General features: G+C 38.9%; 1 protein-coding gene across 1 annotated transcript; it reads right to left on the bottom strand.

Annotated features, from left to right (window-relative positions):
* Positions 1-3: 3 nt before the first annotated feature.
* FUCA2 (alpha-L-fucosidase 2) lies at positions 4-13349 on the bottom strand. The gene is made up of 7 exons (XM_026666199.2): positions 13075-13349; positions 11192-11379; positions 10109-10448; positions 7365-7575; positions 4908-5098; positions 3564-3672; positions 4-2075 (listed from the first exon to the last, which is right to left on the bottom strand). Exons 1-7 carry the CDS (start codon positions 13296-13298, stop codon positions 1935-1937), a joined length of 1404 nt encoding a protein of 467 aa, XP_026521984.2. The 5' UTR covers positions 13299-13349; the 3' UTR covers positions 4-1934.
* Between the last annotated feature and the right edge of the window lie 2201 nt (positions 13350-15550).

Raw genomic sequence — 15550 nt, 5'->3', positions numbered from 1 at the left:
AGCTAAATCTCAAAGTGAATTTATTCCTTTTGAAGTTGTTTTAGACAATTTCACTACTGATGCTCTGCACAGACATATATTATAAACATTTAGATTAAAAACTTATTTTTCATCCGATGTATTTTAAAATATGAACTAGGTCACCTGGAAATGGAGTGCATGTAGAAAGGCTATATAGCCCTATTAAAACATCAGGTTTTTTTTTAAAAAAAGACCAAGATAAACTACTTCAGAATTTTTTCCAACTTTCATCGAAATACAAGCTGTACAATTCAGTTGAAAAACTGAAATCTTTCAGGGACAAAAAACAAACATACAATAACGTGGTTGCATAAGTGTGCACACCTTTAAACTAATAGTTGTTGTTTGCTGTAAGAGGCAACAGAGTATATGTCAAAAAATCGTACTAGAACAATTGAAAATGGGCTTGATCGGTCACTTTAATCACTACTGTGTACTACTATTCTAGCCATAATTTGAATGTGATCAGTTAATTCTGAACATAGCCACGTCCCTACTTATAGGAGGGTGTGTGCCCTTATCCAACCATGTTATTGTAAGCTATTAATTCCCCCCCGAAAAGCTTTTAGTTTGCTTTTCAATTGATTTGTACAGCTTATGTGTTCTATTAAAGATAGGGGAAAAATCTGAAATAATCTTGGTCTGATTTTTTTTTTACATCTTAAAAACCTGGCATTTTAACAGGGCTGTGTTTAGCAGGACTTTCTATAACCACTATATTTATTTATTATGCAATTTATTTGCTGCTTATCTCATATCCGACCACTCTGGGTGACTTGCAACATAAAAACATTATAAAAACATTTAAAATCATCATTTATAAAAGAATACAACAGATAAAATCATTAACACAAGATGGCAAAGGAGGGGGTTGAAGCATGGGAAGAGGTGGGAACGGGTTTTAGTCAAACACATCTAGTGTGAAGTTTCCCCTTTAAGTTCCCAAGCCATCTGGCAGAGTCAGGTCTTCAGGTTCTAAGTCAGGAGAGTAAGTCAGGAAGAGTGGGAGCCAATCTTGCTTCAGGGTATAAAATGTTCAGAGGGCAGGAACCATGGCATAAAATTCTTCTCCTGGATCCCACTAGCCAGAATTCCTTAACTGACAGGATCTGTAGTATAACCTGTCTGTTGGCGCGCATGAGGTGGGCCAGTCTCATTGGGACGGTCCAAGTAGCCTGCACCCATCCCATGCAGGGCTTTAAACATGTATACCAGAATACTAGATCACTTTTATCTCCTCAAAACTAAGATCTAAGTGCCAGTAGACAATTTTCTAATCTCTTTGGAATCTTCTGAGGTATTCAAAATAATTAGAATAAAAGTATATTGTTAGGGGAAAGATTAAAGCCTCAATTTTAAAACAATTCTGAAACTCCCGTGGTAACTTCTTTCACTCAATTTGGTATTCTGTTTCACAAAAGATAGATTGTATTAAGAGCTATATTTAACATCATAAACTTCAATACTTCTGTTAAGAGCCATGGTGGTGCAGTGATTAGAATGCAGTACTGCAGGCTACTTCTGCTGACTGCTGGCTACCAGCAGTTCTGTAGTTCGAATCTCATGGGCTCAAGGTTGACTCAGCCTTCCATCTTTCCAAGGTCGGTAAAATGAGGACCCAGATTGTTGGGGGCAATATGCTGACTCTGTCAACCATTTGAGAAGGGCTGTAAAGCACTGTGAAGCAGTATAAAAGTGCTTATTGCTATTTCAATAACTCAGCATTCACTGGACAATGTCAATTTACTTAACCTTTCCTATTCAGCTTTTGTGATTGCTATATGCATTCTTCCATCAACTTTGCTTTAAAAGTATTAAGAGAAGAAAAGAAGATTGGTGCCTGAATTATTTTCTATTTTAAATCTATCCTTATTTCTTCAGTTACAAAAATTCAGCAGAGGAAGATTCTATCACTACTGTACATTAGTAAGCTGTAGAGTCCAGGCCCACTGATAGGGATATTTATTGAATGGCAACAGAGGTGCAGCCACCATCATTCCTTTTTCTCCCATAGAAATCCAGGGCAATGATTCTTCGTATCCTATTAGTTTCACCTGAAATTTTAAAAAACTATTATAAATGGGAGGAAAGTAGGAAGAAACATTTTCAAATGAAAAATGGATTCATGTGCAATAAGAAGAAATAATTAGCTGCTTTCATGGATTACACAAAATCATGGGTTGTTTGAAGTACAATTTAAAGTAGAAATATGTTAATTGGTGTTTCAATCCTATAGTCCCTGGAAATCCATTCAAATTCCCACACCGTTCAAAGGGAGTTCATCACAAAGTAGGTATCTAAATATCTCTGTAGATTCTCAGTCATCCAGGTCATGGTTGTCCCAAAAGTACTTTCTTTCAAAAGGCAACTGGTCTTTCTTGCTTTGGTTGAAGACATTTCACTTCTTATCCAAGAAGCTTCTTCAATTCTGACTGAATGGTAGAGAATTGCAGACTACAGGATTTAGGTGACCCTGGGAGCACAGATAAACCTCCAAGTGGCTTCAACAACTCTCAGAAAGAGCTAACAACCAGGTGACTGCAAGGAATATAATAAACCTTTTCATTCTTCACCATTCAGTCAGAACTGAAGAAGCTTCTTGGATGAGAAGTGAAATGTCTTAAAGCAAAACAAGAAAGTCCAGTTGCCTTTTGCAAGAAAGCACCTTTGGGGCAACTATGACCTGGACAACTGAGAATCTCTACAGACATTGAGCCACAAAAACAAACCAGGAACTAAAATATGGATCTCTGTCCATATACCATGCTCAGCCACAGTAGTAGTGGCTAATGCTATCTTGATTTGATAGTCTAAAACTCTGTTTTTTCATCTACCTTCCACATAGCATATTAAGTTAAAAAAAAAAGCCATTATGTAAATTTAGCAGTGTTCTGTACATTTGCTTAGTGGTGACTTAAATTTCATGCACAGAGATTGCTAAATTACATGCCCAAATAAAGTTCTAGGATGCCCAATTCCTTTGAACTTCTTCCACTGAAATAAAATTTGTTTTGGCTACAGGAGTATAAGTCATTTTTGGTTTAAGCGTACTTGAAATAAGTCATTCTATTATGTGAACTTGTTATTGCTACCCTGTACTATTATGGTTTTTGTCTCAGCGCTATGAAACCACTCATGGCTAGACTATTTGGTTCCTGAAACTTATTACACATTCTAGTTTCCCATTTAGATTTCTGAAAGGAAATTGGAGCGTGGAATAGGACATGTTGATAGAGATGAGCAGTTACATCAATTATCAGATGTTTCTGATTTACTGAAAGATCAGTTTGTTGTGGTACTTACACAGTCCAGTCTGACATAGTGTGTTCTGTATGCTAGTGCTAACTATTTCTCCAAAGTTCCACCTAAGCAGCAGTAAAAACAATCTTAAAAGTCCATGCTCCCCCAACCCCAAAAAGATAGATATAACAACCCCTATGCATTGGAAGAATGAGTGGGTCAATATGAAAAAATCTATAGTTTGCAAAGAGGCTGCCTATTGACATTTTCTGATGTCTTCAGCTATAATCAGAATCACTTACCTTTGTTTTCCCAAGAACGGCTTTTGGTTCACCCAGCGACAGAGTTCCTGAAGATGGCCACTTAAGAAAAATGGCATACAGAATGTTTTCTTTTGGTTTGAATGTGTACCTGATGGGGAGATTTTATTCTATTATGTATCTTCAGTCTTTCAGAATACAAATCTTTCCAAGACCTTTGAGAAGTAACAGTAATAAAACTATAACAGATATTTTTAAACATTAAATCGCTTGCCAGGAACAATTACAGTATGATACTTGGGGTTTTTTTTTTGGTTTTTTTGAGGAAGAGGAAAATCTAAGGGGAAAAAACAGATGACTGCCGCCCTGCTTCTTATCCCAAATGGGGAGAGCTGATATGTGAAGAGAGAATGCAATGACGATTGAGTTTTGTGATGACTATTTCCACAGACAAATAATCTAATAGTTTACCAATACTTGATCATTAAATGTTCTAAAATTGCATTATTTTTTGTGAAGAAAATGTTTTTAATAGCTTGCAGTTTTTAGAAATGCTAGTAACACTAATATTGAAGTATATGTACTGAAGTCCTAATAAGTAGCAGATTGGAGATGATGGGAGCCAGGGCATATTCTGGAACATATTATACCAATCTAGGGTTGTTATCTTACATCAGGAAGGAAGCACATCTTGAAATCACATCTTGAAGCAAACAGCCGTCTCAGGAAGTGATTAATTTGGATCAGAATAAATAGTGTCCCTCCCACCTATGTTTGGCCCTTATATCTACTTCTTTCAAAATATATTAGAAATCATACAAGTATGCATTAGCAATTGATGTCTCTAGCCAATAATCTACCAATCCATAAATAAACAATCCTACTGGAAACATCTAAATGTGTAAATCTCTCACTTCTACCATTAAATCTAACACTGAAACAAATAAGAAAGGCATGCTTCCTTATAATTTAGTTAATTTTAAATGCAGCTTTTTATCTAATCATTACTGCCCTGCACATTCTTATTTCTGACAGAATTTTTAAAAACTATGTTATCTGCAAATTAATGTTTTCAGAGCACTTTCAACTGATGAAATGTCGAGCAGCAATTTTTTATGTATATTCAAAGCCAGGTCAATGTGAATAATAGGAAATTGTAACTGTTCATCTTCAGCTGAGCATCTATTTTGGTTTTCTCCCACTTTTGCAGTCATCTAAATATAAAAATTCAGGTGCAATCTTACCCAGTTTTAACAATATCACCCTACCTGTATGATTGCAACATGAGGCCCAGATTACTCACAAGTAAATCTTGTTCATTTTACATATGTTTAAGACTACTTAGTTATTTTAATATTATCCAGATCACTGATCTCATAAACTCACCAGACTCCTGATGTTATACTATCATTTTGGGCTCGCCAAGGTGTAGTGTTGAAAATAGCTTCACCATTCAATGCCAACCAAGTCCCCATTTGCTTCAGACGCTCTTCAAATACAATAGGAATGCGACCGTCATGGGTGGGCCCAATATTCACCAAAAGATTTCCTCCACATGCTACTGTCTCTACAAGTTGCTGAAACAATTTAGGAAAATTATCAACACAAGATTCTAAAATTCAAAATATCCGTTTTGAGTTTTTCCGGTTTTAATCAGTTTTTGTTACAATGCTGCCAGTGCACTGCTATAGGTTGAAGCAAAGTACAACTATTCAAGTGGAGTTGACAATTCTATGAATCACTACAAACTTCTTATTCATGAGCTCATCAACATCCTGTTCTGTACTTTACATTGTCCTTTCGCCCTATTGGTCAGCTCTGTTCAACTACCTAATAGGTGAAGTTTCTCTTACTTCCTGGTGTTTCCTTTTGCTCATTTGCTGAAGAACAGATCTATGTTCTCTAGAGGGATACATATATAGCAGATTACTTACAGATTAAAACTGCAAAGTTCCCATCCCTATATCTGTTTAAAATCCACTGAATTCATAAAAAAGTAAACTGGTAAAAACATATTTTAAGCATTTGTATAGCTTCTTTCCAAGGCTGAAATTATGATGTTACAGAATAACATATTCAGGATTATGAGGAACTTCTTGTACTGCTAAATTGCTCAAAGAAATAACCTCAAGGCTTCTGCTGGGAGAAATTTGTTTCTTATTGGAATTGACCTAATGAATGAACATAAAATAAATTTCCAGTACAGCATCTTAAACTTTATACAAACAGGTGATACAGGGTGGATCACACATTGAGCTAAGCCAATGATGGATTTAAAAGATCAGGATTTTGAATGAATCTGGATGCTCTTTGGGAATTGGCTAGCAAAAACTGACTGAATATATTCTAGCTTCTCTTTGTATTTGAAAAAATCAATCACATAATACTCAGGCTTAAATTTTGTAATGTGACATCAATAAGAGAATGGTTCAAAATTAGATTGTATAGTACCTACATCCTGTATTTGCAAAGTTTCTCATACAAATCAAAGAAACAAACCAAAACAGAAAGAGTAAACTGTGGAGTGAAACTGGGGAGAAAAGATGAGAAGGCAATGAAAAGATGGGAAATATTCCTATTTCAGTACTTTTTGCAACCTCTAGGACAGGGTGTCCAACCTTGGCAACTTTAAGACTTGTGGACTTCAACTCCCAGAATTCCTCAGCCAGCAAAGCAAAGCTGGCTGAGGAATTCTGGGAGTTGAAGTCCACAAGTCTTAAAGTTGCCAAGGTTGGACACCCCTGCTCTAGGATAACAAACTGTAGGGTGTAATTAGTTTATAAAATAGTTTATAATCTGTGTTGATACTTATTGACCACATAAATAGATTTTATCTAGGATAATCTGTCTTCAACCTACTCCTTCAGGTCTTCCAATAGTGAAGCCATTGCTGTAAATGAATCCATCCACTTTACTGCTAGTCATCCTGCTGTCCCAACATTACAGATTTCTCCAAAGGGCTAGATCTTGGATTTTACTCTATCAATCTGAGGCTAGTGATCTGTGCCTCATGTGGGAACTTTGGGTTCATCTTTTTGATGATCCATCTGTTTGTTCTCTTCATTAAACAACGAATTTTTAAATCTTTTACAACACAAAAATTCTAAAATATCAATACTCCTTCTAGTCTACTTATTTAAATTACAATTTTTACTTCCATAGAAACCTTCATTTATTACAGAGAAAAACACTGCCTGCACAAGTCTGATAACTGTAGATGTATTCTAGCATATGAACATATTTTCCAAGGCCTTTATTGCTACTTTACCAAATGCAAATCTGTGATTTACTTCTGCTGGATCTGGAACAGTTGATAATTGATGCTAAAAGGCAGAAGCTATTCATTCTCTTCATTGTCCATTCTGAGGCTGATTCTCTACCTGTCATCTTTAATATTAGTCCCATTTTTTCACTGTGCTCTTGATTTTTATTACTAGAGCTTACAAATTCTTTGTGTTTTCACCTATCAGAATAGTATCATTAGCTTGGGGCAGATTAGTGATGTGTCTTCCTCTAATTGTAAAACCACATTCATTTTCTTCCAATCCAGCTATCCTTAATATGTATTCAGCATATAGGTTTGATAAATAAGGGGATAAGATACAGCCTTGTCTCACTCCTTTGCCAACCTAGAACCAATCTACTACACCATATTCTGTCCATACTATTGCTTCCTGACCTATGTACAGGATATGCACGAGGACAGTAAGATGTTCTGTTAATTAGTTATTCTAACTAAATGTATAATTTGTTACATTTTTGAAATAAGCTATTAATGTTTTTGAGAAAAATAAGAACTAGTAGTCCCCATACAATTACAGGTACCATTTTCAATTGCCTTACCTGTATGAGCTCTTCAATAGTCAGATAATCACTTAATTGTGCATCCCTTCGGTATCCCCAAGACTTCTTGTCAATTGTCATACAGTCCTCCCACTTATGGGACAAAAGATGTTTAGGGCTGTATCGATCTGCACACGTGAAAAACCCGCCGTGTTTGCATATTGTGCCAGCGCCCCAGCGATCATTTGTTACAACTGTTTTCTGAACAGGGCTGAAAATTTAAAATACACTGTTGGTATGTAGTACCAAATCAAACCTGCAGGCACATTTCTTCACTTATACTCTTCACTGAATGTAAGAAATAAACTTGAGAGAAAACTCAGGCTATGGGGAAACTTACTTCAACTGAACTAAAAAAATAGATCCTTTATTCCCAAATGTATGATAGACAATCAGATCAGTCTCTGTCTGTTTGTCTATCATACAAATAATCTTCAGGTTACAAAGATGATCGGGGCTAGAATTTCCATTGCTAAGGAATACAGTTGTATAGCACAACATTGTGCAACCCTGTCACTTAGTGATGGGAATTCTGCACCTCAGCTCCTGTGGCAATGTGAGAGATGCTGGGCAGTGTGGTTATACCACTAGTCTTGGCCCTTCTCTTTCTTCAAGCAAAAGTAATATTAAAAGGGACATAATAATTAAGGCAAACTTCTCACATACATGAGGTTTTCAGGTTGAAAATACTCAAAGTACATAAGCATGGTTACTGTTAACAAAGGGCAAAGAAGAACTTAACACATGTAATTTGCTATTCTGAAAGTCTCTGCCAAGTAATATATTGCCATTCTGACACATTTCCAGAAAACATACGTTTCTCAAAACAATTATAAATTCTTGGGTTAGAATTTCTAGAAATGCCAGTTTTAAATCCATTGCTTCTCCATCAATTTTGAAGAAGTGCCAGTTCTCTTGGTTGTCTAATACTTGGTCTTTAGGGGGCCTATTTTTAATAGAATAGAATAGAATAGAATAGAATAGAATAGAATAGAATAGAATAGAATAGAATAGAATAGAATAGAATAGAATAGAATTCTTTATTGGCCAAGTGTGGCTGGACACACAAGGAATTTGTCTTGGTGCAAATACTCTCAGTATACAAAAAGAAAAGATACATAAGTATATTTCAAATGTTTTAAACACAAGATAATTAAATATAAAATCAGAGTTAAAACAGTAAATATAAACATAACACAGTAGAACGGCAAATCTTTGCAAATAGAAAGAACAATGTTTGTTGAAGGCAAAACCTGAAATGCAGGAGTTGCAACCTTATGATGCATTTAGGCAGTAGTTCCCAACAGGCTCTAGATTAAATCTCTTTTAGCAGGGTGGAGGAAAGGAGGGAGTTATGCATTAAATTGCTAATTCATCCTGTATCTGAATTTCTTCGGCCACTACAAATTGAGAACATAAAATGCCAGATAAAGAACTAATGAAAAAAGCATCATAAAACCAAGATAAGAAGCTGCAAGAACAGTAATAAAAATACAGTAGTAATGAAATGCAACACATAAAACTAGAGTAAAACCGGCAACAAAATAAATGGTTTGAAGTTCTAAAAGAAATTTTAATGGCTGGGAAGATAAGGCTTCAACTAGTGCCAGGATGAATTAGCAATTTAATGCATAACTCCCTCCTTTCCCCCACCCTGCTAAAAGAGATTTAATCCAGAGCCTGTTGGGAACTACTGCCTAAATGCATCATAAGGTTGCATTTCAGTTTTTTGCCTTCAACAGTAAAGCCCAGGGAAGCTACTCTAACCCATTACAACAGTATAAACTATGCAAGCAACTCAGAGATTAAATTATGTGGCAGCTCTGTGAAGAGAGGGCCAGATTTTCTCCAAAGCTGGCTGTGATTGAAGGTCACAAGAAATATTCCTAAGTGACATGTGAAATGTTTAATTTTTTTCTTTCCATCAAAATATTGTTTTAGATTGGGGTGTCAAACTTGATTTCATTGAGGGCTGCATCAGGGTTGTGTTTGACCTCAGAGGGCTAGAGTGGGCGTGGCCAGAGGTTGGCATGGCCAGCTCAACGTCACTCATGTCGGGGGCACCTGTGGTGGCCAAGTGCTAAGGCAGGACTTCCCTGAGACCCTCACTCACTCTCATTATAATCTCCCTCCCTCCTTCCTTCCTTCCTTTTCTATTTCCTCTTTCTTCTTTCTTCTTCCTCTTTCCTTGTTTTTCCTTCCTTGCTCTCTTCCCATCTTTCCTTTTCTTTGTCTTTCCTCTTTCCCTTTCCTGTCCCTTCTTGCATATTCAAATTCAAAAGAGGTAACATTTCTCTTTTTGTTTTTAGTTTGTTTTGCTCGCCCTCTGCCAGTGAAACACAGCCCAGGGGGACCACATGCAGCTCTCCCGTGCCCCGTTTTAGGCCGCAACGGCCTCCTGCAGCCCTCTGCCAGCTAAAATAGAGCCCTGCACAGCCCCACAAGCTCAATTTTTGCTGGCAAAGGCACCGCGGGCCGGTCCTTTGCTGTTTCCAGGCTGACCCTGTGGGTCAGATCTAAGCCCGCAGGCCTTCAGTTTGACACCACTGTTTTAGATCATAGAATCCAATTACATTATTTTAGGAGCAATACTCTAATCCTAGTACTATTTAAAAATAAGGGAGCAATGTGAACCAGGATTCGAGCTTAAAGCAATCAATAATACAACGTATTATGATTAGAACGCAATTTCCTTCTAAATATTTAGGCAAAATGCACTATATCAATATGAAAATAACACATACCTCTCATTATAAAGCCATGCGAGGAAGGCAGTGCTGTTCCAGTAAGTATCTGGAGCATTCCCATCGCCATCTGACCACAAAATCTCTGGCTGATATCGGTTCACAATCTCATAAAGTTCTGGGAGAGTTTTGACATTTGGAAACTGTTGTTTCTTGAATTTGCTAGCACAATCATCACGGAAGAGAGGGTTGAACCATTCAAACAATGAGTGATATAGCCCAAAACGTAAGCTTGTCCGCTTTCTAATGGATGTAGCTAACTCTTCTACTAGGTCCCGTTTTGGTCCCACATCCACACTGTTCCAAGCCCAGGAATATTTTGACCCCCACAGAGTAAAACCTGCTCAAAGAAAGAAAATGGTTAGGAATTAACTATTTTGGATGTGTACAGTATGTGTTCTGGAAACTTTTGTTTCGCTTTTTTTTTGCCACTGTTATCCCCTGATATGAGACGAATGAGACTGCGTTGTATAAGGCATCTTCAACAAGGTGATCTAAATTTGGATACTGATACAAGTTATAACTAGATGATACAGCATCACTTGTCCTATATTCTTTTGACCTCTCTGCAGTATCATAGGAGAAAGTGTAAGATATAAGTGATTTATTAATACATCATACTAGGCACACAATATGCTTATTTTGGGCCCAACATGACATATACCTCCATCCTTTACAGATTATCACACATGCCAAGCTGTTTTGGCTTTTTGGAAGGATGTAAAGATATTGAACTGGAATCCTTTTAACAGAAATGTAAGGGTTACAGAAATGGCTTGCCATTGCTTTCTTCCATGAAATTTTTTTAACTTTTGAGATTTTCCAGTAATTCTGTATCCAAATATCAACCAGAGCCAATTCAACTTATCTTCTAAGATACGGCTATCTGCTTCTGCTACCTGCTGCCTGGTTTCTTCCACTACATCATCTTCATCTTCTTCATCATCATCCTGGCTTATCATAACATTATTTTCAGTCATCTTTTTCTTTAGAATATAATGAGGATATCTTACCCAAGCCTTTAATCTGCTAAAATAACTAAATTGAGCCAACTGAGATCCAAAAGAACTATGGTCACTTTACCTTCATGATGTTTTGAAGTCAAGACGACGTATTTGGCACCTGAAGCACTCAGAATATCTGCCCACTGGTTGGCATCAAAGAACTCAGCTGTAAACATAGGGGCGAAATCTTCATAAGTGAATCCAGGTTGGTAGTTTTTCTTCATAAAAGTTACATAAGGTTCCTTCTTTTCTGCTTGCCAATACCACCTGCAAAGGAACAACATCCCGTGTATCTGCATACAATGACAGAAGGACTAACAAAGATATACAGGAGCAAATCCCTACACGTTTTGAACACACTACTATATGAACAGATTTTGTGCAAGTGCAGACCAGTATTTTAAAATAATTTTTCAGATAATCTCAATATGTGTTCTCTGAATGAATCAAATTCAAAGATTGATAGCCCACAGAATTCTGGAAACATAACTTTAGATGCTAAATATAAAAATCTAAAGTTTGAGATAAGCAGAGTATAATTTGGTTCAATTTGCTAACTTTCCCAAGAACACTGGGGAAGGATGCTGGGAAATATGGAAATAAATAAGATGACCAGTAGCAAATTGAATGTAGTCAGTTATAGTGACAATAAGTGTAACTTTGGAAGACATGAAATACCATATTAAGGATAGATTATGATGGGGAAAAATGTTTATATGGTTCCTAGGAGACAATACTGAGTTGATGGCACATAATCAATCTATGAATGCCTGAGGGAAAAACCAGGTCTTTGCAACCTTCCAGAAGGTCAATAGGATCAGTTTATCCACTCTCGGAGGGAAGCTGTTTCATAGCATAGGTACTGCAACAAAGGCTGGGTCCTATAGTTGAAACCATTGGAGATGGATGGTCCTATGCCATGCAGGATTTTAAAGGTGGTACCTTCAATTGCATTCGGAAGTCTACAGGGAGCCCGTGCATCTTGTACAACAATGGTGTCATATGGATAAATATCGATGCATTGCAAACTGTGTGCCACTGCATTCTGGATCAGAATATTGTTCATACCTGGTGTAGAGCCAATCTGCTATGAGAGTAATTCCTCTAGGAAATAAGGTACCAAGAAACTGACTGCTGATTTAAACTATGTGTATTCGAAAGCAAAGTGACAGCAGGATTTCTTATGTTATTATAATATAATAAACAGCAGGGTTTATTATATTATTATAAAGCCCTTTGGACAGGAAAATCCTTCCAGGCAAGCAGAGCCTGGTTTGATAATGGTTTCAACTTCCTGGCTTGACCTCTAGTTCTGTTCTTTGACCCACTTCCAGTGTTCACACTGAGTTATTCACATCTTAACATTTAACCCATAAACTACACTTCAAAATCAATGTTGTTATTTATCCTTACGAGAACAAGCAAAATTATGTCAAAGGCAGGCATTTCTGCATACACGAGGCTTCCCTATCATGCACACATACACAAACCTTTAAATTAAAAACAGAAACAAAAGCAGAAGTTGCCCAACCAGAACTAAGAATGAGAGAGTTCTCCAAAGGCCCAAGAATAATGAAGTCAGCTGAGATTGTTAGCTGGAATCCTGCTATGTAAGATTTTCATTTTCAAACGGGGATAGGCAATACAACGCCTATGGGTGCCTCTCCCTGAATCTTCAAAAGTGTTCGGCAAACACCCATGATTTCCAAACCTCCAGGGTCTGTAGAGTGTTTCGGATCAGGAGTAGAAGGGGGCAAGTCCTTTGGTGTGAGCAGGATTCTCACATTACCCCAAGGGGTGGGTGGGGGGAATTGCAATGAGATTCAGAGCAACTCATGCCCGTTTCGTTTACGCCCGTCTTCACAGCAGAGAAGAATCCTAAACCACCGAGGCGGGTAGTAAAACAAGGGAGGAGAAGTCAGAGAAAACGCGTGCCAGAGCTGGCAGAGGGGGGAACCTCACCAAAACCACTCGCTGCCGAAGCTTGGCACGGAAAAAACACCCCAGTGGATGAAAATCCCAAACTTGGCTTCATCGAACCAGGTCGGAAGCGGCCGAGAGTCCAGAGACTCCCACGTGGGGTCGTAGCGGCCAGCCTGGGCCCTTGAGGGGAGCAGGAGGAAGATGAGCAGCAAGAAGCGAGGAAACTCCCGCCGGAGAAGGGGTGAACCGTCCGGCTCAGCCATAAGAACCCAGACTAAACTCCCAACGTTTCCCGCTTCGCTTCTCTGCTTCCCACACCGCCCGCCGAGTCACATGATGCCGAGTCACATGATCGGCGGACCCGCTGCTTCCGCCAGCGAAGCTTTGAGGTCTGCCTTTCTGCGGAACGGGGTTGTCTCGGGTCTGGGGGTGGTTGCAATTACACACGGGTTGGGTAACAGTGTTTTGCGAGAGGGTGGTTTGTCTAAGGCTGCAGACTCGTTAAAGGCGCCCTCTTCGACGGGAAAGGCGGTGGGATGTATGGACAAGCAAAATTATGTCAAAGGCAGGCATCCCACCGTTTAGAAATGGGAGGGAAAGAATAACAGAAGGGACCCTGGAGGTCTTCTAGTCCAACCCGCTACTCAGACAGGAAACCCTATACCACCATTTCGGACAAATGGTTATCCAGTTGCTTCTTCAAAACTTCCAGTGCTGGTGCACCCGCAACTTCTGGAGGCATTTAATTGTTCTAACTTTTTGGGAAATTTCTCCTTAGTTCTAGGTTGCTTCTCTCCTTGGTTAGTTTCCATCCATTGCTTCTTGTCCTGCCTTCAGGGGCTTTGGAGAATCGCTTGAGAATATCTTGTAACACTTCTCTGGTAGTATTCACTACTTTTGTGCCTTTGAGTAAGTGTAGATTGGATCAGAATCGAGCTGGAAGGGACCTTGGAGGTCTTCTAGTCCAGCCTCCTGCTCAAGGAGAAGATCCTATACCATTTCAGACAAGTGACTGTCCAGTCTCTTCTTAAAAACCTTCAGAGATGAAGCACCCACAACGTCTGAAGGCAAGCTGTTCTGTTGGTTGATTGTTCTCCCTGTCAGAAAATTTCTCCTCAATTTCAGGTTGCTTCTCTCCTGGACACGTCCCTGTACTTTTGAGGGCAAGATTTGCCCTTCCTTGTCTGCTTCTTAGATCTGAGGGAGAGTGTCTGGCCCATGGGTTCCCAGCTGGCTTCATGCCCACAGTCTCCCAATTTCTACATGGTGCCTTAAACGCTAGTCCAAACTAGCTCAGTTATTACGATTGTATATAAGATAAGGTAAGATTGTGATGTAAGCTACCTTTATTGGCCATTTTCATATCCTTCCTTTTTGACGATGCAACTGGCTCTCGGATGTTTTTTATACTATTCTCTTATTGTGATTTAATGCCAGCTCTTCTTTTAATATTTAATTTTCTCTAAGATAATAAAAACCTGGTAAATGATTTATAAATCCAACAAATGCAAGTCTGGTAAAAAAATAAGCATCAACGTATTTCAACTAAGGACAGCTGTCTTAATTTTAAATTTTGAATGGTTGTTTTTAATGAAGCAGACTGGGGAAACTTCATTTTAGGTATCTTCTTTTAATTTCTCCAGCTATTTTATTTATTTAACTTTAAATGATGACCATTGTCTTAAGCATGCACAATGACCTCAACTGTCAAGGGAAAGAAGCAACTGTCTTGCAGTAGTGCAGTGCAAACAATATAGTAATGTTGTTATGCTTATATGTCGGCACTGTTACTCAAGCTGCATTGGTTGCTAGTTGACTTCCAAGTGTGATGTAAGGTGTTGGCTATTACTCTGCATGACATAGGGACTGCATATCTCAGGGACTGACTGTCTCCAATCAATTCTCCCTGCCAGATATGTTCCCCACAGCACGTGCACCCCAGGTTCACCACTATTAAACATTGTCATTTTGCGGGACTAAGAAAATGTGCCTTCTCTGTGCCCCCACTCCAAGATAAGGATCCAGCCTCTCTCCTGGGACTCTGAAAAGTCCTCAAAAACAGTGGTCCGCAACCTTTTTTGTACCAGGGACCAGTTTCAAGCACAAACACTTTTTCAAGGACCGGGGAGAATCCAGTTTGGTGGTTTGCTTGCAGACGTTTCATTACCTGACTAGGTAACATCTGATGTTGTTACCTAGTCGGGTAATAAACGTCTGCCAGCAAACCACCAAGTTCAGGAGCGCCTCGGCCCTGCCTCCCTCAGCCCCATCCCTCAGGTGTCTCCCTCCCTCCCTCAGGTGTCTGCCTCGTTCCTCTCTCAGTCGCTCTCTCGCTGCTCCACCAGCCCAGGAAGAAACTGCTTCAAAGAAGCGGGGGGTGGCTTTTCCTGTTGCCGCAGCTCCTCCGGCGCCCGCTTACCCCCACCCTGCCCGCCCGCGCGCGTTCAATCCACAGTGCTCCGTTCTGCCTGCCTGCCTGCCTGCCTTCGTTTCAGAGCAGCTTCGGCTGATAAAA

This window comes from Notechis scutatus, chromosome 1, assembly GCF_049901735.1.
Source record: "Notechis scutatus isolate UNSWTSFEM ecotype Mainland chromosome 1, rNotScu1.2, whole genome shotgun sequence".
Taxonomy (NCBI): domain Eukaryota; kingdom Metazoa; phylum Chordata; class Lepidosauria; order Squamata; family Elapidae; genus Notechis; species Notechis scutatus.
This window is presented reverse-complemented; position numbering and strand designations above follow the sequence as displayed.